The sequence below is a fragment of the Arctopsyche grandis genome, chromosome 4 (assembly GCF_051622035.1).
Source record: "Arctopsyche grandis isolate Sample6627 chromosome 4, ASM5162203v2, whole genome shotgun sequence".
Classification (NCBI taxonomy): Eukaryota; Metazoa; Arthropoda; class Insecta; order Trichoptera; family Hydropsychidae; genus Arctopsyche; species Arctopsyche grandis.
The window spans coordinates 36,415,066-36,439,531 of record NC_135358.1 but is presented as its reverse complement, the minus strand read 5'-3'; the positions used below and the strand labels follow the sequence as shown (position 1 = coordinate 36,439,531).

The 24,466-nt window shown below is 35.6% G+C and overlaps 2 protein-coding genes across 2 annotated transcripts; one reads left to right on the top strand and one right to left on the bottom strand.

Annotated features, from left to right (window-relative positions):
• Positions 1 to 942: 942 nt before the first annotated feature.
• LOC143911188 (phospholipase A1 1-like) lies at positions 943 to 16,504 on the bottom strand. The gene is made up of 7 exons (XM_077429966.1): positions 16,422 to 16,504; positions 15,685 to 15,830; positions 15,513 to 15,606; positions 15,294 to 15,445; positions 1,496 to 1,687; positions 1,103 to 1,274; positions 943 to 1,000 (listed from the first exon to the last, which is right to left on the bottom strand). The coding sequence occupies exons 1-7, from the start codon at positions 16,502 to 16,504 to the stop codon at positions 943 to 945; spliced, it is 897 nt and encodes a 298-aa protein (XP_077286092.1).
• On the top strand, positions 11,467 to 15,677 carry LOC143911187 (retinal dehydrogenase 2). Its single transcript, XM_077429965.1, has 11 exons — positions 11,467 to 11,610; positions 12,900 to 13,004; positions 13,133 to 13,400; positions 13,474 to 13,590; positions 13,673 to 13,860; positions 13,934 to 14,036; positions 14,122 to 14,306; positions 14,519 to 14,683; positions 14,762 to 14,919; positions 15,013 to 15,087; positions 15,172 to 15,677. The coding sequence occupies exons 1-11, from the start codon at positions 11,581 to 11,583 to the stop codon at positions 15,239 to 15,241; spliced, it is 1,464 nt and encodes a 487-aa protein (XP_077286091.1). The 5' UTR covers positions 11,467 to 11,580; the 3' UTR covers positions 15,242 to 15,677.
• Positions 16,505 to 24,466: the final 7,962 nt, after the last annotated feature.

Here is a 24,466-nt window from a genome sequence, read left to right as displayed (position 1 = left end):
GCTATTTTTATTTCTTGATTTTTTTATTACTCGCCAATAATTTTTACTGGCGGGCATTTTGCCAGTAGTTAAATTTAGTATTAAAATATTTTGAATATCTACATAATTTTTGTAATAAACTATTATTTAATATTATCTACGTAAAAAGTTTTCAATCCAATATATAATTTCGAAATAAACTTTTTATGTATAATACATATGTATGTAAGTTTTTGTTCGTAGAATTCATGACGTTATCGAAAAAATCAAATTTTCTTTGACGACAATATTGATATCGATTTCGATTCCGTTTTCGATTTCGATTCCTTTTTCTGTTCCGGATCGCGATTTTTTTCGATTCCTGTTTCAGTTCCGGATCCGGAATGCTTTTTCAGTTCCGGATCAGGATTCCTGTTTCAGTTCCGGTTCCCGATTACTTTTTCAGTCCCGAATCCAGATTACTTTTTTCTGTTCCGTATCTGAATTCCTTTTTCAGTTCTGGTTCCCGTTCCTGTTTCAGTTCCGGTTCCGGATTCCTGTTTCAATTCCAATTTCGATTTCATTTGCGATTCCCTTATATATATAAAAAAAAAAACCATTCGTTTCTAATCTGAATGGCTGTCGTTATTTTTTTTTTTCAATTCAAATTAATTTAATAAAAAAAAAAAGAATTTTTACTATTAGATTAACCATGTTTAAACGGTTTATATTACAAATACCAAGCGAAACCGAGTAAAATCACTAGTGCTTATTAAGACTAAGATTGAAATGAAACGAGTTATTTTTATTTTTTTTTATATTGTAACAATAATTAAATTTGAATTTTAAAATAAAACATAAGCTTAGGTACTTTTTTAAATAATTTAAATAGTATATAAAGTATATATTTAAAAAACGTTCAATTTTCGAAAACACACACGCACACACACACACACACACATATATATTATCTCGTTTATTGACTTAGTCGAACGGGCAGTCTTCGTTGTGATCTATTTTGATACAGAACATCCCATTAGCCCTGGAAAACAAAATAAAAAAAGCGTCAATAATTAACAATACTAAAAGTCATGTTGTCTAAACAAGCGGTAAGTCTATACATTTTATTTATATTTAAACTAACTTTTCTGGTGTTTCTTCTCCCATCAACACAGAGTTGCGTCCAGCTTCCAAACCCCAATGGCCCTCATCTTTTGGACAACGAGTATCACAAGGAACCCCTACCAGCTTTAATCGTCTTCTCACAGATGCTGCAAAATAGCATGCACTCTGAAAGTGACTGCATCGAGCTTTCCCTGAAAAATGATATAACACCTCAAAGAAAAATATTTCAAATACACTCAAACTACAAACTTTATTTTATACGTGCATATGTACAAATATAAAAAATCGTTGTCATTATAGCAATATAACAATCATTTAAGTTGATTGTGCCTGAATGACTTTAAGTTGATTGTGCCATTTTTTATGAAATTTATCTTTATTATACAAAATCATTATTTTCGATAGCACTCACGAATGACATGTCCCCGACAGCCGGGTTGAGATCTTCCGCCATTTATGCAAAAGTCTGTATGACCCACTAGCCCAGTTTCACCCAAAAAACCAGCATTCGTATGAAGCACTTGCACCACATGAGCATCGTCCCTGGTCAATCTGAAAGCCTTGGATCCGTATTGAGACACCAGTGGACGAGCAGGATCCAAACCTTAAAAAAATATATACCTGTATGTTAAATAACCAGCAACAACATTCCCTGACCCGGTGTAGCTGGCCAGACCTTGCATACATACATACATATATGTATGTGCCTCCAGGTCAATCGTTTGCTATCAAAGTTTACCAATTTATCTGATTTTATTGTTGGAATGGTTCCAAACAAATTAGCAACCTATCCTCGTTTGTCTCCATTATTTGAATATAATTTAAAATTTATAATAATGTAACGTAGAGATCAGGCGATTGGCGCTCGTCAACCACTGGTTTACTAGCGCTGATCGCCTCATCTCGCATTCGCGCCAAAAAGGCCTCAGCGTATAAACGAGCCGCATACAACAACCAATAAGGTCTCACGATCCATCGACCAATAATCTCTCCGTGTGGAAAGTACCCGATGGGTATAAGTATTGGGCGGTTTTGGTCCGTATTTCATTGGGAGCTGGCAGGCCTACGGATCAATAGCAATAAACTACCTCTACCAATACTACTACGTCTCTCACTCCAATCTCGGAAACCCCTCTACACGTCCACGCTACAATAATAATTTTATAAATAAAAAGTACAAATTTTGCCATATATGTAATTTCGCCTTGGAACGCAACCCGTAATGGCACCATGGTAAATTAAAATTTATAATTAAAAAAATAAATAAACGCCATCAAGTATGTGTCTAGCACTAGCAGTCTAGGACGATGCAAATATGTAAGAGTATTTTTTTAAATCACACTATTTTTCTACAAAATTACTCTATATAATATAAGTATATTATTCAATCCGTTTCAAATACCAAAGAAGTTTAAAACCTCAACATGAAGCTACCACCTTCCGGCAAAATAGCTAGAAAGACCTTTCCGTCGGAGAACGGGACGGTCGTCCAGCTATTTGCACCAAATCATCACTGCTCATCACTGCTTTATTATTAAATAATTATTAAATAAATATTATAATTTACACAAGGCAATGCATGTAAGCTGATGAAATTGTGTGATGAAACCGGTTAAACACGCAGCATTGAAAAATGCATGTATTAACTGACAAGGTCACTACGGCAAGTTGCAGATGCTTATATGGATACCTACAAAATATGTATATTGTAACGTGGGAACACGGGAGAGAGTATCCGCTGTCTAAGGGCCGGGCCGCACCGTGCAACTTTGTCGGCCGACTTGTTGCGCGACACGAAAAAATGTATGGAAATGTGTGCGACAAACAAGTTGACGAGTGTGGTATGTCCCATCTACCTGCATGCATTGGTCTGGTCGCCCTCAATCAAGTTGTTCGCGAGTTGAGCGGTGCGGTCCGGCCCTTAGTGCATTCGGGGGTGGACAATAGAGACCCCCGCATTAGGCCGAACGGTACTCAGTAAGTACCTGCTAGAATTCTCAAAATCCGGGCGAGTGCGTGAGACTCAATTAAACCCGTACGTACCTAGACAATAGATACATAAATGTATCGGGGAAGCTGTGGTGAGCAACTTGTCCTTTATAAGGAGGTACATACGCTACATCAAATTATTCTGGAGCGAGCGCTGGTTACGTGTGGACCTCCTGAATCATTCAATAAATTCTGTGAAGCGACTTTGGCCTTTCATTTGGATCCTGAACCCACTCCTACGCAACAATATTATGACTTTGGAATATGTCATCCTTTCAGCCGGGGCTCCAGCGCAAGAGGAGCTAAGCGAGAAAGAAATGAGCGGAGCTAGAAATGACATAAATGAAATGAAGCTCCACCAAGAAATAGTTTATATAGAGTTTAGTATGATGATGAGAGTCGGTCGTTAAATAGAATCATCGTGATTCGAATCAGGAAAAAATGAATTCACTAAAAACGAAGGAAAAAACTGGTACTTGCACTTGCAACTCGTGTGTTGGATGAGTAAGCATGTGTATGCATTTGGTCCCGGGAAGAGAATAGTGAGTTTTGAACTTAATTTCGTGACTTATCGATTTAAATGAAACTAAATAACATCAAACACGGGGGTAGGTGGTAGGTTAGAGGGTAGGTGGCATTTCACCTCATTCCGCTCGACTCATCGCCACAGTGAGGCCGCTACGTACCCCTTTTCCTCGCTCGCTTTATTCCGCTTGCATAAGCTAAGAATTATGTGGTAGCCTAAGCTAAGAACTAAGCTTAGCTTAGTTAGTTAGCGGATTATTGCGCATATTGCGATCGCGCGCACGACAATCGTTGCCACAAAAATCGCGAATACGGAATATCCGGCACTCGAGTTCTCGTTAATATTCAATACGTTTTGCTTTTTGCGGAATAATCACCGAACCGATTTCAATGACACAAACGATAGTACGTGATCGAACCGATTATATTGACGTTTTACAATTCTACATACAACAAAAAATAAAAAACAAAACGTATTGAATTATAGTTCGTCTCGGGAAACACGTTAAAGTATTACATACATACAATGAATGATATAATGTTTATGGTGGAATGATTTTAATGACCCAAACGATAGCACATGATTGAACCGATTATGTTGACGTTTTACAATTCTACATACAAAGTTTGATCTTCAGGTAAAAATACATGCATATAATACCTTAGCGTGACAACTTAATAAGGGAATATTATACGTAGTACGTATTAAAATAAAGTAAATTTTGTTTATTTGTTTATTAAATCTATTGAAATCTGCAACAAAATTAGCGTTCTAGGATACCCATGCTCGTATGATATTTTCTAAGTGTATTTATAAATATTATATGATGTCTCGATATTTATTGAATGCGGCGTTTCTCAAATGATGGATTTCTACCTAGCACCAGGCCATGAAAAACATTATAGGTAGAAAAAAAATTTCAATTTAATGTGCTTTGTACGCTACAATTTTGATAATATAAACTCGTGAAGAATTTTTCTTTTGTAAACTTGTTTGCCATATTGATTGACAATTACATAAATCAATTATATTGTCAGTAATTATAAGAAGTGTTTGGTACTGCATAAAATGTAACGATTTTCCGATGGTTAAAACAATAGCAACGGACTGGTGATGAGATTTCAGCTGCTGTCTGGACTGGAGATATTTACATACGGTAATTGGACTATTCGTCACATTGCAGTGGTCACAAAGACAATTTTTGCCATGAAAATCGCGAATACACAATATTTGGCACTCAAGTTCTCGTTAGTATGAATGTTATCGTTAGTATGATGGACTTTTTGGCTGCCGAATGTTCCGTTATAGAGATTTTAGTGACTTTGTGACGAGCACTTTGTGATCAGTAATCATTGAAACTTTCATACATATTCATACATCTTGAAGAAAAACATCTTCAATCAATCTGTTTTCTATGAATGTGAAACTTGGAAATTAAACGCCAAGATGCTACAATGTAAATATTTAAAAATACGATACACGAACTCAAAACTAACAAAATTTAAATGTCAAATTCTACCGACCGCTATCCGCACGAACAATGTTGTATTACTTGACCACAATGCAATGCGAAACTGAAACGAAATGTAATTGGCCATCGTGGGTCAAGTGGGGGGGAATGCGATAGCATGTACATTTTGTGTAAGTTTCATGCTACATCGGTCCAACTATAATAGAGAGTGAAGAGATAGGGCGAAATCACACAGGAAGGAATGGTTTTTTAAAAAAAATCAAATAGTTTTATAGATACTTTTAAACATGAGAAAAAAAGTGGTATCCTTGCACATATTCATGGCACGCCCAGGACTCACCGTCCCAAAATTACCCCCTGGAGTGTTTTCGGTAAAATTTTACCCTTGTATTTATCCTTGCTTGACAGTGATCGATAACGGTGCATCGCATATTCTAAGAAATATAGGAGAACCTCCACAGCGGGGAGCCAAGCACACGACGGGCCGTTCTTCCCTGTGTGATTTCGCCCATAAAAGTATCAATGGGTGGGTGATGTTGCTATAAGAATGGATGAAAAGTGGACAAAAAAAGTGCTATAATGGTACCCGAGAGAATGTTATAGGGTGAAAGGAAGGCCGCAAGGAAGATGGGTAAACAAAATTAGAAAAATATGTGAGGTGAGATGGATGAGCGAGTTGAAAAGGCCTTCACCCAGTAGTGGATGGTGAATGGATGTAAAAGATGATGATGATATAATACATATGTAAGTACAGGAATATATTCCCCATACTACAACAACAAAGCATATGTATGTAAGGAGCCTATTTATAGTGAATATGCATATGCAGTTTCGCTAGATAATATTGTAAGATTTAGATATTGATTAAAAAAAATCAATATGGCACCCAAAGATCTTCAACAAACTTTTTAGGTATTTTGTTTAAGTAAAATAATTACCATATAATATTTGTATGTAGATACATATGCATGTTTGAATGCATATGATTATGTTACCATGGTTATAAAAAAATATTTAACTTTTATGTTAACTTATCGACACAACCAAATATTTATGCACTCGTGTATGTAAATAATTGATGTTATTGTAGAATGACTGATAACCTTAGTTAAAAATGTGACAATATTGAAACTGGGTATTGAATTAATCGACAATAGGTTGTTTCTACGAAAGTACACACCTACTTGTGTTATCATTACATATTACTATCTTGTTATTTTTTTGTAATATGATATAATATATATCTGTTTGACAAATATTTATATAAATAAAAACACAGAATTTTTTTTACTACGTACATATAATATTGTCTTATCAAGTTGTCACGCAAGGTATTATATGTATGTATTTTTACCTGAAGATCAAACCGGGTGTATAGAATTGTAAAACGTCAACATAATCGGTTCAATCATGTGCTATCGTTTGGGTCATTAAAATCATTCCACCATAAACATTATATCATTCATTGTATGTATGTAATACTTTAACGTGTTTCCCGAGATGAACTATAATTCAATACGTTTTGATTTTTATTTTTTGTTGTATTTTTTTTATATTATTATCTGGATATGAAAATAATTCGTACTATTATATATATGTATATATATACATATGTACTATGAATTGACTCATATTTCCTGCTTCTAACAATCAAGATGAATTAAAAACTCGTTATTACCTACTCAATCTAATACTCGACATAGAAATGCACAAAAAATTGTTTTTGAAAATGTTCAATGTTTTTCTATGTTCCAGTACTTCTACAGAAAAATTCAATCATAAGTCTTTATATTAAAATTATTTCTACAAACTATGCAAATATGACAGTTGAATATATAAGAATGAATATGATATAAGAATGAATATTATATTTATATAATATAAGTATATATGTAGGTAATAAATCTTTACTCCATAAACTGTGAATATAGAAAATTTAAAACACATTTTTATATATTTACTTAGTAAATATTATAATCTTATATTAAATAATTGCATAAGTTCGTACCCGTGTACTGCTAAAATCGTTGACCTCCGTGTATGAAAATTAGACACGAACTTATGCAATCAGCAAATGCATACATATGTATGTATGTAAACGTAATATTTATATATGAATTGTATAAAAATATAAATACGCAAAATACGCAGAAGAACCAACTGCATAGATTCATCAATCAAAAGTAATGCTTAGTTAGTAATTTTATCGAATGATGATAAAATTCAACCATCGAAAGTCATTTCAACACGAGAATGGAATATGTGCCTATAGAATTCCTCTTAAAACAATGCAAACATGATATAATACAACTGTATATATTTATATATACATACATATATACATATTTAATTTTCAGTAGATGGCGCTAGATGCTCGTGACACTATTTCCAACAGAGGAAATATTTGTATAGGTACATACATATATACATTGTGATAGGTTTTTTCTTGATTCGTTATTATATTCGTACATTATGTCGGCAGTGTTTTATCTGTGACGTAATATGTCGAATCGAAACGACTATTATACTACGGAGGGAGTTAATCACACACACACAAGCACGCACGCACGCACGCACACACACACAAACCACTTGAATACCGCAAGTATAAACTATCGCTGCTTGTCATTACATACATACATATGTAACAGTGGCGTGCGGTCCATGGATGCGGTGGATGCGGCGCATCCCCTATAACTTTAAAAAGCCAAGAGTATTTTTAATAAATATTTGAATTTCGCTTCGATGTATTCTTAGTGATGTACGTGATTATGATGTAGTTTATGAGTATATATATATATATATATATATATTTCACATATCACGTGTTTTTTGTTACATGATGCATTATATAGGATCTTTTGATAATTTTTATTAAGGATTCGCATAGGCCGCATTCGCATAGGCCGGCCACAGGCGAGTGACGCTGGCGAGTAGACGCTGAGTGAAGTGCGCGCGCGTCATGGATTCGGAGTCGCGACCGATCCCATTTGCGCATGCGCACTATGAGGCTGTCTTATTCGCGCGGACGCGTTGACACTTGTTTACGATTGCTCTACGGTGGATTCGGTTTCTCTGTTTGCTTATCTATTGAGTTTCACTTGGAAGCCGCTGTTGATCGATATTTCCGCACGCTACGCCCCAAGTTATTTATCAAAAAGCTAGCCGATTCATTTCTTTAGACGAAGTTAATCATTTATACTGTAAGTTGGTTATTTTTTACTTTTGAATTAAGTTTTCATTTTAATTAGTTTCGTCTAACTTTATTTTTAGTTTACTGTTCCACTACTTACGAGTTTTCATTATTGCCTTTAATATGGATATCGAAAATAACAATGAGAGTGGACTTGTCGTCGAGATCAATAATAATTGCAATTGTTTAATTGAAAATGTGCTGAAAAGAAGATTTGCTTCTCTCCCATTTAATGAAAAGGAGATTATTGTTAAGAGCCCCAAACCCACACCAATATTAAATATTCAGTCTAAAACAAAAACATTTAAAAGGTATTTTAACACAGAAACATACGAAAAAATTTCATGGATTTGTGGATGTGCTCACTTAACGAAATTATTCTGTTGGCCATGTATTTTATTTTCTCAAGAAGTGAATGTCTGGAGTAAATTTGGATTTTCTGACCTAAACAATTTAAGTAAATCGCGCAAGAGACATGAATGTTCTCAAGCTCACATATGTTCTGCTGCTCAATTTAAAAAATTTGGAAAGGGACCTCGTATAGAAAATTTTTTAAGTGCTCAATTTAAAGCAAATATTGAAATGCACAACAAAGAAGTTACTGCAAATAGATACATTTTGTCGAAATTAATAAGCGCGATCTGTTTTTTAGCAAAACAAGAACAACCTTTACGAGGACATTTTGAACACCAGGAATCGTAAAATGGAGGGAATTATATTGAATTGCTGTATCTGTTGAGTGAATCAGACATAAAATTGAAAACTCATTTAGATAACTCTACGGTGTTTACTGGATTATCGAACCATATACAAAATGACTTGGTATCCGCAATATCAAAAGTCTTGCTAGATGAGATTAAAACTGAAATACGTGCATCAAAATTTGTTTCCATAATTGTGGACGAATCTACAGATATCAGTCGCAAAGCTCAGCTATCTACTATTTTTAGATATGTAGATGAAAACAATGAAATTCAGGAGAGATTAGTTGGATTTGTCGATGTTAGTCCCAATAGAACAGCTAATTCTCTTTTTCAGCACATACGTGAGACCTTGGAAGAATTTGGTTGTTTGGACAAATTAATTGCACAAACGTATGATGGAGCGGCTGTAATGTCCGGGGAGCATAATGGAGTGCAACGAAAAATTCGAGATATTTGTCCTAATTCTTTATTTGTCCATTGTTACGCTCAGAGATTGAATTTAGTTTTGTCGCAATCTGTTAACCATATATCCGGATGCAAACGTTTTTTCAGCCGTATGTTGTCATTTTCAACTTTTTTTTGTAAGTCTTCAAGAAGAATTTCCCTTCTCGATTGTCAAATAAAAAAACGATTTCCCACTGCTGCCCCTACACGATGGAACTACAATAGCAAAATTTTAAATATGGTATTAGAATATCAAACAGAATTAATGGAAATATTTAATCAAATAATTAATGATGAAGACGAATGGGATACTGATGCTGTCATAAATGCTGAAGTCCTTCATCGTTATTTAAAAGAGTTTGAATTCAATTTCAATTTGCATTTATTTTCTGCAATATTTAATTCGGCAGATTTTTTATTTGAAATTTTACAAAAAAAAACCTTTGACATATCGTATTGCGTAAGTGAAATTAAAAAAATTGTAAAATATTTAGATAACAAAAAAGACGATTTTGATTCATTGTGGAACAAAGTAATAACTAAAAATTTTAATAGAAAAAGAAAATATGCTGAATGTGAAGAAGATGTGAAAACAACGTATAAACTTCACTATTCTGAAATTTTAGAAACTCTTTCAGTAAATACAACCAATCGATTTCGAGATATCGAAAATTTAAAATTTCTTTTAATTTTTTTTAACGTCAAAAAATTTAAAGAATATGAAAATAATTTTCCAGATATCCTATTTAAATCACTCCACCTAACTTATGGAAAATAATTTGATTTGATGAAATTAAAAAGCGAATTAATTTACATGTACTCAACGCAAGATTTTCATTTGAAATCTATAAATGACGTAAAGGAATTAATTGTGAAAGATGATCTAATAGAAGTTTTGGAACAAGTATTTAGTTTAATACAATTAATTTGTACGATACCTTCCACGAGCGCATCGGCTGAACGATCATTTTCGACTATGAAAAGAATTAAAACGTTCACCAGAAGTAGTCAAAGTGAAGAAAGACTCTCTGGTCTTACTAAAATTGCAATCGAAAAGAAAATAATGTCAAATTTAAAAAACAATAAAAAATTCTATGATGCGGTTATCGATGAATTTTGTAAAAAGGAACGAAGAATAAAATAAAATTTTAAAAAATAAATTGGTCGGTTTTTTTTTTCAAACAAGAGACAGCATCCCTTGTTTGAAAAGTCACCGCACGCCACTGATATGTAATGTTTACCACCTATTTTTTTTAAATGATAAAACCGAAATAAAACATTAATTATCGATTAAACAGTATTTTTACATACATATTAGTTAGTGTCCTTGTGAGTATTTTTACATAACATATGTACATTTGGGTTACAGTCCCAAACGGACTGGTGTCACTTGGGATCGAAGCGGTCAATAACCATACAGACAGATTAAGGCGATTATATAATAGATGATAATAACAAATATCTAATCTAGAAAATAATAATTTCATTACTCGACAAAAAACTATATAAGTTAAAATTACTATTGTGGGGCCTTAGCAAATAACAAATATACCTAGCGTCCTCCTATCCAAAATTATATATTTTTCAGAAAAGGGTGAAGTCTGATTCGTTTAATTTTATATTGCATCACTTTTTTGAGCTTATTTTTATGGTTTTGGCTATTTGCAGGTACTATATCTGCGAATTATTGGCTATTTGCAGGTACCTATTTACCTATTTTTATAATTTAAGTTACCATGAGGTGAATTTAGACTAATTCTAAAAGATAACGTAAAAATATTGTTTCCAACTGAAAGTCGATAGTTTTATTTACCTATGTAACTTTATTTAAATTTAAAAAGCACAGTAAATGTTAACAGTAAATAAGAACATAAATTTTTCACAAAAACAATTGACTGATAAATATTGTATCAAATAATAATACGTATTATATGAAAATTCACTTTTGGAAAATAGCATCGACGATGGGGAAATGAAAAAATTGTGTTTGCAAAACAACTTAAAATCAATTTTCGCGCTTACTTGTACAAATGTATATTTTGAGAATCTTGTGTTCAATAAATGACAAGTATAAAGCGTTATTCTCGTCTCAGTCTACCGTCAGTATTACTGGGTACGCTTTCGAAGCTGCATACAATAATTTTTTTATTACTCCACATCAACTTATACCATGTCGGGGATAAACATAAAATACACAAAGGTAAGTTGGAAATATATATGTGTATGATTAATATTTATTTCACGTGATAGAAACGAAATATTCTTAAAATATGTTTTTGATCAACATGAAATTAGGATTAAAATTAAAATACACAAATTTCATATACATATGTACATATTATACTTGATACATATGTATACATGCATTATTTAATGGAAAGTGTTGTTCAATATTGTCTCACTAGTGGAGTTAGTTATTTGTTTTTAAAAATTGAATGTTGCAATTTTTTATAATATTGTCAGGTTGGCATAATTAATTGGATGTGTGTATTTGTGTTAATTATTAAATAAATAAAAAATATGTTTGAGAATTTGCGCACGTCCAGAATTAACCTGTTTCAATATCGATTCATCCTGAAACGCGCTTAACATCCTTTTTAACGACCATGAGAAAATACTGAAAAGATATTTTTAAAATGTCAATTTCTCCGTTTTAAAATATTTTGAATGGATATAACGGTGTAAATAAATGTGAAAGCTATATTTGTGTTGTACTCTACATATCTACAATTTAAAAGAGATAAAAAACTGAAAAAGATTATACCCCTATCTAATCTTACATTTTGATCGTTTATATAGGTTTTTAATTCCAAATTGACCCTTTTTCATTTCAAATTGACCCTTTCTCATTTCAAATTGGCATTGAAAAGGGGTCAATTTGATTACTCACATTTCAAATTGACATTGAAAAGGGGTCAATTTGATTACTCACATTTCAAATTGACATTGAAAAGGGGTCAATTTGAAATAACAAAAGGTCAATTTGTAATGAAAATGGGTCAATTCGCAATGAAAAACTTATATACGCATTTAGTTATTTGGTTCGGTTAAGCGGAGTAAATATTTATAAACATAATCTTTAACACGCTTCTCAAAAATTCTCAGTATAATTTATAAATTTTTTGATAAAAATACTGACCAAATAAATGTACATCTTTAATTTATGATATTTTATCTCCATATACATACATTCCTCTTTTTTGCTATTTTTATTTTTTCCGCTGTATGTTTATATTTAGTGCATAATTTAAATTTGGTATTTTTTGCTTATCTGGGCATAGTGACGTATTGGGATGACCCGTCATATCACTGTAGCCTTCTTCAAAATAAATAAATATGTAATTTTAGTACCAATATCTATGTATTTCATTATTTTTTGGGCTACTTATATATTTATGAATCATTTTTGACAATAAAACAAAAAAACTTAATGTGAACATAAATCTAAAAAAAAAAGTGTGCTATATGTAGAATGATATTTATTTTCAGTTGTTTATAAACAATGAATTTGTTGATGCTATCAGCAAAAAAACATTTGAAACGATAAATCCTGCTACTGGGGAAAAAATTGCCAACATTGCCGAAGCTGATAAGGTAATTATATTTTTATCAATCATAATATTCTTAACACTCCACAAAGTTGAATGTGTTCCATTTTCAACCCTTTGATTTTAACATTTTCAATCTACATGGTATACATATATAACCCTATGTATTTTCAGGAAGACATAGATAAAGCTGTGGCAGCGGCCAGAAAGGCATTCTCTAGAAACTCAGAATGGAGAAACTTGGATGCATCCCAACGCGGAAAACTTCTATTCAAACTAACGTCTCTAATAGAGCGAGACATTGATGAACTTGGACGATTGGAATCTTTGGACAATGGAAAAACGGTATCTGATGCCGTGTTCGACATAAATTGTGCAATCGATACGTTCCGCTACTATGCTGGATGGTGCGACAAAATTCACGGCAACACAATCCCAGCAGGTAATATTTCATCAACCACACACATATACATATAATATCAATAGAAAGTTTCACGTAACGCAAAACCTTTCAGATGGAGGTGTTATATGTATGACTCGCCAGGAGCCAGTCGGCGTTGTCGGCCAACTGATACCATGGAACTATCCCATTTTAATGCTCGCTTGGAAATGGGGACCTGCCCTAGCAGCTGGTAACAAATAACTTCCACGATTTCATAAACATTATTTTGCTATATATTTATGTACATATACTAATTTGATATCAATTTTAAGGTTGCACGTTGGTGTTGAAGCCGGCAGAACAGACTCCCTTAACGGCTCTATATTTGGCAGCGCTTTCAAAAGAAGCAGGCTTTCCAGCAGGTGTTATTAATATAGTTACAGGATATGGACCTAATACAGGTGCAGCTATCGCATCTCATATGCAAATTGACAAAGTTGCGTTTACCGGGTCGACCATAGTGAGTAAATAGTATTACAGGAGAGTAATTCCATTTAATACAATTAAATTCAATATTGATTCGATGATTTTAGGTAGGTCGTAAGATCATGGAAGCAGCAGCCAATTCTAATCTGAAGAGAGTATCACTTGAACTCGGAGGAAAGAGTCCACTTGTGATTTTTGATGATGCCGATGGTAATTGTTTTCTTAAATGTGTTATTTTTTTTATTAAATTGATTATGAAAGACGGTTAAAGTTTGATTTATTTTTTCTAATTTAGTCGATGAAGCAGTAGAAATAGCTCACAATGCTATATTTGCCAATCATGGTCAAAACTGTTGTGCCGGCTCACGTACCTTTGTACATGAGAAAATTTATGATGAATTTGTGAAAAAAGCCACTTTAAAAGCTGAACAGAAAAAAGTTGGCGATCCTTTCGATTCGAACACAGAACAAGGACCTCAGGTAAATTTATATTAAAAATTATGAATCAATTATTTTGTGATTCTTCAAGTTGATTAAAAAAAATAGATTAATAGGAATCATTTTTACCATATTATAACTATTCCTACTTTCTTATGATTGGTAAATCAATATTTGATAAAATAGAGAATAGAGATAATGTTGAAGTTAGCATGGTGTTGCGGAATTCAAAATTTTATTACTATTACATTTAGATTGATGAGCGTATGATGAATAGAGTTCTCCAATATATTCAATCTGGTAAAAGCGAAGGAGCTAAATTAGAAACTGGTGGTGCTAGAATTGGCAACAAAGGATTCTTTGTTCAACCAACTGTATTTTCCAACGTAGCCGACAACATGACTATTGCCAAAGAAGAGGTATACTTGTACCATTAAAATGCAAAATAAATTAAAACCTCTACCATGAATAATACATGGAAAACTTTAATATTATAGATTTTCGGACCTGTGCAAACAATTTTGAAATTTTCATCGTTGGAAGAAGTCATTGATAGAGCAAATTCATCTAATTATGGATTGGCTGCCGGAGTAGTTACTAAAAATCTCAATACAGCATTGACCTTTGCCAAATCTGTTGATGCAGGATCTGTTTGGTAATCATTGTTGACTTGACTATCACTCTAGCAACATTAAATACATTTTTAATGAAATTATTTTGCATTATTATGTGTAACAATCTTTTACAGGGTTAATTGCTACGATTATGTAGTACCTCAAGCACCATTCGGAGGATTTAAGCAATCTGGAAAAGGGCGAGAACTGTAAGTCTAATTTTATTTAAATAGATTAAAAATCCACCACAGCAATTTTATATTTAATAAAATGTATTTCAATTTAAATTTTAGGGGAGAAGATTCACTGAAAGAATATTTGGAAGTTAAGACTATTACCATTAAAGTTCCAAAGCAAAATTAACAGTATTACGAAACAAATTCTTAATTTTAAAAATAGTTTTGTCGCAACTTACCGACTATTTTATATTGGGGTTCAGTCAAATGATTTGAGATCATCCCACAAATGTGGGCTCCCAAAGAATGTCCTACACATGTTGTCATTTTTGACAATGCTCCTTCTCGGGTTAGCCTTGAATACAACTGAGCTACACACTGCCCCACCAATCTATAAATCAAAATAGTTATTTCAGATGAAAATATAATTAATATCATGTTGTACACATTTCACTTACTTCGTATTTGATAGAGCTGATAGATAGCAAGGAAACTTAGTCAAGGGAGCCCAATCCACGGTGAACACATTGTAATCACCTCGATAAACATATGCTGCAACATACATACAAGCAGTTGTATTTTGTGTAATACATATCAAGTTTAAAAATTAAATTGTTTAATTGAACTCACCGTCTTTAATGAAACTCATTGGCGTTTTGCCCTCCGTGCCATTGAAACCATGTATGATAATTACATTCTTTCTCGCCGGATCCCATCCCATGTCCATCAGCGATCCTTTTCTCAGAACATCCACTCTTTGACTCTTTGGATGCTCCCTGCATCACACCTAATATGTTCTTTATTTCCATACTAGTTCATTTGAAGTAGTTTTATCATGATAAATATTATTTTTAGATACCACTTTGAAACGTGGAAAAATTGAATAGCGTACATTATATTTAAAAATATATTTTAATGCATTGAAATATACGTTATCAATAATAATTAATGTAATATTTTATATTAAACGTTGTTTGTCACATTCATAAATCTTTTTATTTTATTGATGATGTTAAATTTCATGTTAAATAAACTACATATCAATTTATGTTTTACTTTATGAACAAAGTCATGCATGTATAATTCATTATTATACATGCATGATTTATTATTTTGTATCAGCATATAATTTTACTTTTTTGCAAATAACAATGGTAGCATGATATGTAAGAAATTTTAAGTTTTCTCTCCAATTAAATCGCAATTAATGCTTGTTTCCGAATTAAAATTTATCTTTAACCATCACCATGAAATAAGTTAATGGATGCATGCGCTGCATTGTATTTGCTTTTATTTTATTTCTTTGTTCAATCTAAAGTTTAAATTCGCATGTAGGTTTGACCGTAATTTTAAATTAATCTACTTACGGAGTATACATAAAAAAGTTGATCTCTCTATCTGGACAAGTTCGATGTCTTTTCAAAATGCATCTCCAGTACCTCAGATCCATGGCACTCCAAAATGCTCCATCAGTTAACTCTGAAATTAAATAATTAACGGGGACTATTAGCTTTACTTTTACAAACAATGAGGCAATTTATATACATTAAATGTTCGAAATATTGCATTTAAAGGGGTGACGGAAATTTCACATCGAGATGACCTTTGAGATGCATTCAAACATCAACAAAACCTTGGTATATATGCCGAAGAGTTATCAAAAGCAGACACGATCTCCTGGTATTGTATCATTTTTAGAAAATATATCAGATGCACATTCAAAGAATTTTAATAGCGGTCATCCAAATACAGTCAAGGTATCAAATTTTATGCAGGAAACGTTTTTCATTATATTATGCATCAACAAAAGAACGCATATGCAACAGATATTATGAATAACATGCAGGGGAACGATCAGTTACGTTGAACTGTTTAGTATGCATCAAATTCTTACAGTTACTCAACACAACAGGTTTTCCAGTATCAAAGTGATCAAAATAAGGAAATCTTAACCTTTTCTTCTACGTTTAGTTATAAAAATGGGATAGTCCTTTCGTTAGATTCGCCAAATTTTTGAGCATTTGCCAATTATCTTTTATGATTCTTATAATTAGACACCGGATATATATATATATATATATATATATATATATATATATATATATATATATATATATATATATATATATATATATATATATATATATATATATATATATATATATATATATATATAATAGGGGGGGGGGGCACAAATTTTGGTTTTTTGCCTGGGGCGCTAAATAACCTATGGCCGGCCCTGATCCGCTATTATTCGTTGCATGTGCCATCCCTGGTTTTCAATGCTTGAATAATCTGTGGGTCTCGGGGGAACAGGGTAGTTCCTCCCCCACGAGTTAGGGCCGAATGGTCGAATGACAGCTCCACTGCCGTAACCATGGCGACCGGTGTTGCCACCCTCTTCTATGGGGTCGCCACATCACTCCCTCCCCAGCGACATTGCGTAGCCGTCGCGACAACTACGGGATGTAGCTGTCCAGATGGGCTGGCCACCGGACTCTCCTGCCAGTCCGTGTGGTTGCTTGTCGGCCAGTTTCTTGCTGTGGTTCTGCATTTTCTTGGGGGGCTCTCTCTGCTCTCTCTGGGGGCTCTCCGCTGCTTTCCATGTATGCCGGCTTTATGCGGTCTACCGATACGGTGACATTGGAATCCTTAATTCTCAGTGTGAAGAACTTCGGTCCCCTCTTCAACACCCTGTATGGACCATCGTATGGAGGCTGTAACGGACCCTTGGCAGCATCGTGTCTCAGGAACACCTGATCACTGGTGTGCAGGTCTTTGAAGATAAAGGTTGATCTTGTTCCATGGCGCCGCGGTGGACTGGGTCTCAACCTCGCCATTTGGGACCGCAATCTCTCTGCTAGTTCCGCTGTGTTGGGTCCTCCGTTTCGTTGTGGAGCCAGAAACTCTCCCGGTAGCCGTAGCGGTTGACCATATACCAGTTCTGCTGACGTGGCATTAAGGTCTTCCTTCCATGCCGATCGGATTCCCAGTAACACTGTCGGTAGGGCTTCCGTCCACCCTTCGTCTTGGTGGCACATGATCGCGGCTTTAAGCTGCCTGTGGAACCTCTCTACCATCCCATTTGCTGCAGGGTGGTATGCGGTTGTCCTTATGTGTGTCGATCCCGTCAACCTATTCAGTTCCTTGAATAGAGTGCTCTCGAATTGTCGTCCTTGATCGGTAGTTATTCGTAGGGGGCATCCGAATCTTGCAATCCAACCACTGACGAATTTCTTTGCAACCGTTTCTGCCGTGATATCTTCCATAGGGATAGCTTCTGGCCAGCGAGTAAACCTATCAACGCATGTCAATAAGTACTTGTAACCGGCGGACTGTGGTAAGGGACCAACTATGTCTATGTGAATGTGGTCAAATCGATTTTCCGGTGGCTGGAACTCTCCCACAGGTGCAATGACGTGCCTCGTTATTTTTGATTTCTGGCAAAATATGCACTCTTGGGCCCATCTTCTGCATTCCTTCTTCATACCCGTCCAGAAATATCGTTGGGTCACTAATTTAGCTGATGCTTTTACCCCTGGGTGCGCCAATTGATGGATTAGTTCGAACGCCTGTTTCCTAAATTTCGCTGGCAAGTACGGCCGTTGCGTTTCTGAAGATACATCACAATAGATGGTCGTCTCTTCGCCTGGAATAGGTATCTTGGCAAACTGCTTGTCGGGATCTCGTAGCAGTTGTGACAGTTCTGTGTCATCCTCCTGCGCTCGTGCTATTGCTTGAAAGTCCATCCCGGAAATTGCTTCTATTCTTGACAGTGCATCCGCTACCACGTTTTCTTCTCCCGATACATGTCGAACATCTGTTGTGAACTGGCCTACAAAGTCTATGTGCCTAAACTGTCTTGGCGAACATTTCTCTGGCTTCTGTTGGAACATGTATATAATAGGCTTGTGGTCAGTGAAAATAGTAAAAAATTTTCCTTCTACCATATGGCGGAAATGCCGGACTGCACTATATATTGCCAACAACTCCCGGTCGTAAGTGCTGTATCTCCTTTCTGTTCCTGACAATTTCCTTGTGAAGAATGCCAACGGCTCCCACCCTTCGGGCGTCTTCTGCTGTAGGACTGCTCCGAGTGCTACATCTGATGCGTCCGTCACCAATGCCAAGTCTGCCCCTGGTTTTGGGTGGCTGAGGAGGGCTGCGTCTGATAAGCTATCCTTGCACTTTCCGAATGCTTCTTCCAACGCGTTGGTCCATGCAATCTTTGCCTTGTCTTTCTTTTTAGATCCTTTTAGCAACTCGTTGAGGGGCGCCTGCAATTTTGCAGCACCCGGAACAAAACGCCGATAGAAGTTTATCATCCCCAAAAACTGCCTTAATTGTTCGATTGTAGCTGGTCGGGGAAATCTTTTCACCGCAGCTACTTTGTCTGCTTGGGGTTTGGTTCCATTTTCTGACACCTCGTATCCTAGAAATCTTACAGTTTTTGCTCCGAAAACGCACTTTGCTGTGTTGACTAAAACGCCATATTCTTGAAACCGTGAAAAAAGTTTTCGTAAGTGGTTAATATGTTCTTCTTCGTTTTCTGACGCTACCAGCACGTCGTCAATATATACGTAGCAGAAATCCAATCCCCTTAGGACTTCGTCCATAAACCGCTGGAAGGTCTGTGCCGCGTTTCTGAGTCCGAAGGACATAAACGGGAATTCAAATAACCCAAACGGGGTGGAAATAGCTGTTTTTTTTATGTCTTCATTGTGTACAGGGATTTGGTGGTATGCGCGCACGAGATCAATTGTAGAAAATAACTTCTTGCCATATAAGGTACTGGCGAAATCTTCTATATGCGGTACTGGATACCTATCTGGTATAGTGCGGGCATTCAACGCTCTGTAGTCCCCGCATGGTCTCCATTCTCCGTCGTGCTTAGGTACTAGGTGTAATGCTGATGACCAACTACTGTCTGATGGTCGAGCGATTCCTTCGTTCAACATGGTCTTGAAAGTCTCTTTTGCGATCTGCAACTTCTCCGGTGCGAGGCGGCGCGGCTTGCAACTTGCTGGTGGTCCTTCAGTGGTTCTGATATAATGCACAGTATGATGTTTCATTGTTCTGTTTTTATTTCCTGTCGGCCGCGTTATCTCTGGAAACTCTGTTAGTAGATGGTGAAATGTTGATGTGCCACAAATTGCTTTCACCTGCTCTACTTTTGCTGTTCCTATTGCTCGGCCCCTCACAGAAACAGTTGTGAGATTATCCATCAGTTTCGCATTTTTCAAATCAATCAAAAGACAAAAATGTTTGATGAAATCAGCGCCAATAATAGGCCTTGATACGTCGGCTATTACAAATCTCCATTTGTATACCCGACGTAGTCCCAAGTCGACGTCTACCTCCTTCCAACCGTACGTTTTTATCGTAGATCCGTTCGCGGCGAATAGAAGGTATGATGTCGCTATTTTGCGACCCGGCAATATTGACTTCGGAAGGACACACAGGTCAGAACCGGTGTCGACTAGGAACCGTAGTTTACTGACCTTGTCTGTTACGTATAGGCGGCAAGAAGTGGGGCTGGGGCTGCTTTCCGCCATTAGCGCCTGCCCTGGAAGTTTTCCGCCTGGTTAAACCTGCGCGGTGGCGTGTTCCTGCGGCCTCGGGGACTCTGTTGTCGTGGTTGCCAGCGTCGGCTCCTCGCTGGGGAGTGTGATGGCCTTGATTCTTTCCGATTCGTCTCGTTCGTTTGTAGTAGCCGTCCCATCATCGTGGTCAGGTCATCTACCTTTTGATTTAATGTTTGGAACTCTCCCCGTGTCACATACTCATCATCGGTTTGCCGCCTCTTCTCTCTGCGGTCTGTCATCGCTGCCACGTGGGGGCTGCTGTCGTACCACCTGTCTGCCTTCCTGGCCAGCTTATCCAAATCGGTTTCGTCGCTCATTGCCAGTTGCAAGCTTAGTCCCTCTGGCAGCCTGCTCTCCCACGTGGTTCTCAGCAGATCCTCCGACATTTCCTGGGCCGCCAATATCCGGAGGTCTCTCAGGAACTGTGATGGCTTCCTGTCGCCAATTTCCTCGCGTTCGAGGAGTCTGCGATGTCTCTGTCGTTGGCCGACTCCTAACCTCTCCAAAATTTCCTTCTTCAGGAAGGTATATCGCTTGAGTTTCGGGGGGGCCACGTGGATGTCCCAAATCTCCGTCATCACCTCGCGAGGCAAACACGCGATTGTTCTGCAGTATCGCGTGTTTTCGCTAGTGATTCTGGCGGCTTCGAAGCTCGCCTCCATCTGTGCGAACCATATTTGGGGGTTCTCGGCCCAAAAGGGGGGGAAGGGGGGCACGGGCGCCCCCAAAAAGTCAAGATTTACCGTGCTTTGGTTGCGGTCGCTGTTCTCCGCGTTTTCCTCCATGTTGTTCTGCACATTGTTCTCCCCGCCTGCTTCGGCGGCGCCGTTGTCTGCTTCACCGTCGGACATCGTGTTTCCAAGATTGTCGGGAAGAATAGGGGGGATGGGGGTGCGCGCTGTCTATCACGTCGGGGTCACCACTGTGGGTCTCGGGGGAACAGGGTAGTTCCTCCCCCACGAGTTAGGGCCGAATGGTCGAATGACAGCTCCACTGCCGTAACCATGGCGACCGGTGTTGCCACCCTCTTCTATGGGGTCGCCACAAATCTATTTTACTTTTATCTTTAACTGTAAATAATAGCAGCTTCAGTAATGTTCAACGATGAACCTACATAATTTAAAATGAATCTAGCGGAAACGCGCTATGTATGTATGTATGTAGGCTTGAACTAGAAAGTATAATCAACTTACGGGCGATCTAAAGTTCGAGTGTGCGTATTTTGCAAATTATAGCAAACGCTCTACTAGTTTTTTTCTCAGACTTTTTTTTTGCTCTGGAAAAAAGGTTGTCCAGTAATGAAATCACACAGAATGTTGCACATTCCCAACTTCTTTCTCTGACACGCTTCAATGGACAACCAGAGCTGTGCAAACTTTCACGCGGGACAACGCACCACCATCATGTACCATCACGATGTGATCTATCTTCGCAATGTCAGTGTCAGCTATGCAGGTCATTGCAACATTGCAACAACGACAACTTCAAAATTTCCTACTTGGACTTGGACTTCTTCTCATTTATTCGTCATGTCTTTCATTATTCATGAAGGTTGGCAATGTACAAAGATACTTTTCATACGAATGCTTAGTTCAGCTTTTAGCACAACCGTGTGAATATTTACTAACGCATTTTTCATTGTGAAGATGTGTGGACAAGGACGACTTTTATTTATTTCACAATAGAAATATTTATTTTGTTTGCACAGCCATTGCATAGTTTCAATACAACTTAGTGCTAATTTTGATGATGTGTACTTCAACTGTGTTGTTTTCAAAATGAAGCGAATGAAAATTGTGTGGTTTCTAAATATTATTTTATTTTGGATTTCACGAATGTAGTTTGAATCGTGCTCTTGGAATATTTCAACCTATGTATGAAAAGTAATAATATAATAGCGCCATGTCCATGATCCAAACTACAATGTTGAACAAGACAGTACAAATTAATACTTCTTGAAGAAAATGGGAGAAAACAAAAAATTGAAAAAATGATACTAAAAATTGGAAATGTGAAGATTCACTACAATCTTCAGTTTTTTTAATTAAATATATCCAAAATTGTAAAATAAACACCTCCTGATATACCCCTATAACTTTCATACATACAAAACGTCAACGATAAAGTTTCGTTATTAAAGTTTATTTTATTTTGAAATTTCTTCATTTCAAAATAAGTTATCCTCCGAATTGTACATAAGTATGTACATATTGTACATAGCTCTACTTTTGACATTAAACTTGAACGTCGAAATGGTCCCATACACATATGTATAATCTTACTTTCCGAAATCTTAAAATCTGTTGACATTTCTAGAATGTAACGGAAAACCCCTGTAAATAATATTTTTAAAAATTTCACAACATATGTAGCTTTTACATGTATGATACTATTAAAAACATTTAGAATAGAATATGTATGAAGTTAAAAAGGGAAAATAAATAGTAATTGAAATAATTTTAAACATAAATTTCTACTTATTTTAATCCCTTTTATTAAAAGTGCATTAATTGAACGAGTCTCAACCTGATTCATCATTTTTTTTTGGTACATTGTGTATTGTATTTTAATAATTTAATTTAATTTACTAATTATTTTGTATAATTAAAGAAATTCGACTTCTAAAAAAATATTTTTCAATTCATAATTAAATTTTGTTATATAGGGGGGGGGGGGGACAAAATTTATTTTTGACCCCTTTGACTCCTGTCAATCAATATTTTCAGACCCACTCCACCACTGGGTACATTTATAATCAAAAGTTACATTTTCATATGAAACGCTCTCAATTCATCGATCTACATTCATAACTTCAAATGAAATCAAGCCAAATTTTACAAGTTTTTGTATGAAACACATGAATTGAACTTCGAACTAAATTACATTTTCATTTTCAATAAGATAATTATACCGATGGTAAATGAAAAAGTTGTATTTGAAAGACCCACAAAAACAAAGAGCTCATCTTTTGTTCGAAAGAAGCAATTCTCTGGATACCTTTCCATTCTACATACCTATTGAGCTATTAAGTAAACGTATTACGTAGAAGTATTTGAACAAAAGTAAAATGAGCACTATTTTTAATTTATCCATAGTAAACAATTGTGTAAAATTAGAATGTAAAAGTATTTTTATCTCATGGCTTTTATTTGTATATTTTTTCTCCACTCGAAAAGTCCGCATCAACAAGTAAGATTTTTAATAATTGTTCACTAATACGATTACAATATATGTACACTACATTTAATTTGATAACATGAGACAAAAAAACACTGTATGTACGTACCTTGTAAATGAATAATCCAAAAAAAAGTAAAACCGATCAAGTTTAACCACTTCATTTCTTATCAGTGTCTTATACGTGAAATGAAGAAGGTAGACAATTTAATTAATGAAATTCAAATGAAAATGATTATTTTTCATCCATCACTACACTGGTATGTCAATTTCACATTTTTTTAAATCTTTCACGGGTTTTTAACGGATCGCGGTGGTGGAACGGGACGTCGAGTGATGCGGTCGCGTTGGTAAATGCCTGCAATGCAAGAGCATGCATTGAACTTGAAATAAGTGGGTCTAGTTTCCGACCACGACCCCCACCATGAGCGCCACTGGAATCACTCGACCGCCGAAGATCTCCTTCCGATCCGGTCTTCTTCTGAATCCACTTTTCTCGGAATAAATGGGTCGAACGGAGCTTTTTCAAAAGAACGGATACAAAATAAAACCTTTTCTTAGTCAATAAAAATACATATTCAATCTTAAATAAAGAATGAAAATGCTTTGAAAATTAACCGATGGTACCAAGGGGGGAGATGTTTCGAAAT

Bases quoted from the DNA above. Each gene is read 5' to 3' on its own strand.
- LOC143911187 (XM_077429965.1), top strand. From the start codon at position 11,581: ATGTCGGGGATAAACATAAAATACACAAAG. The intron at 14,684-14,761 runs GTATACTTGTAC...TTAATATTATAG, and splicing joins TGACTATTGCCAAAGAAGAG to ATTTTCGGACCTGTGCAAAC. The intron at 15,088-15,171 runs GTAAGTCTAATT...TTTAAATTTTAG, and splicing joins TCTGGAAAAGGGCGAGAACT to GGGAGAAGATTCACTGAAAG.
- LOC143911188 (XM_077429966.1), bottom strand. From the start codon at position 16,504: ATGGATCTGAGGTACTGGAGATGCATTTTGAAAAGACATCGAACTTGT. The intron at 15,831-16,421 runs GTAAGTAGATTA...GGTGTGATGCAG, and splicing joins AACTTTTTTATGTATACTCC to GGAGCATCCAAAGAGTCAAA. The intron at 15,607-15,684 runs GTGAGTTCAATT...TGTATGTTGCAG, and splicing joins AATGAGTTTCATTAAAGACG to CATATGTTTATCGAGGTGAT.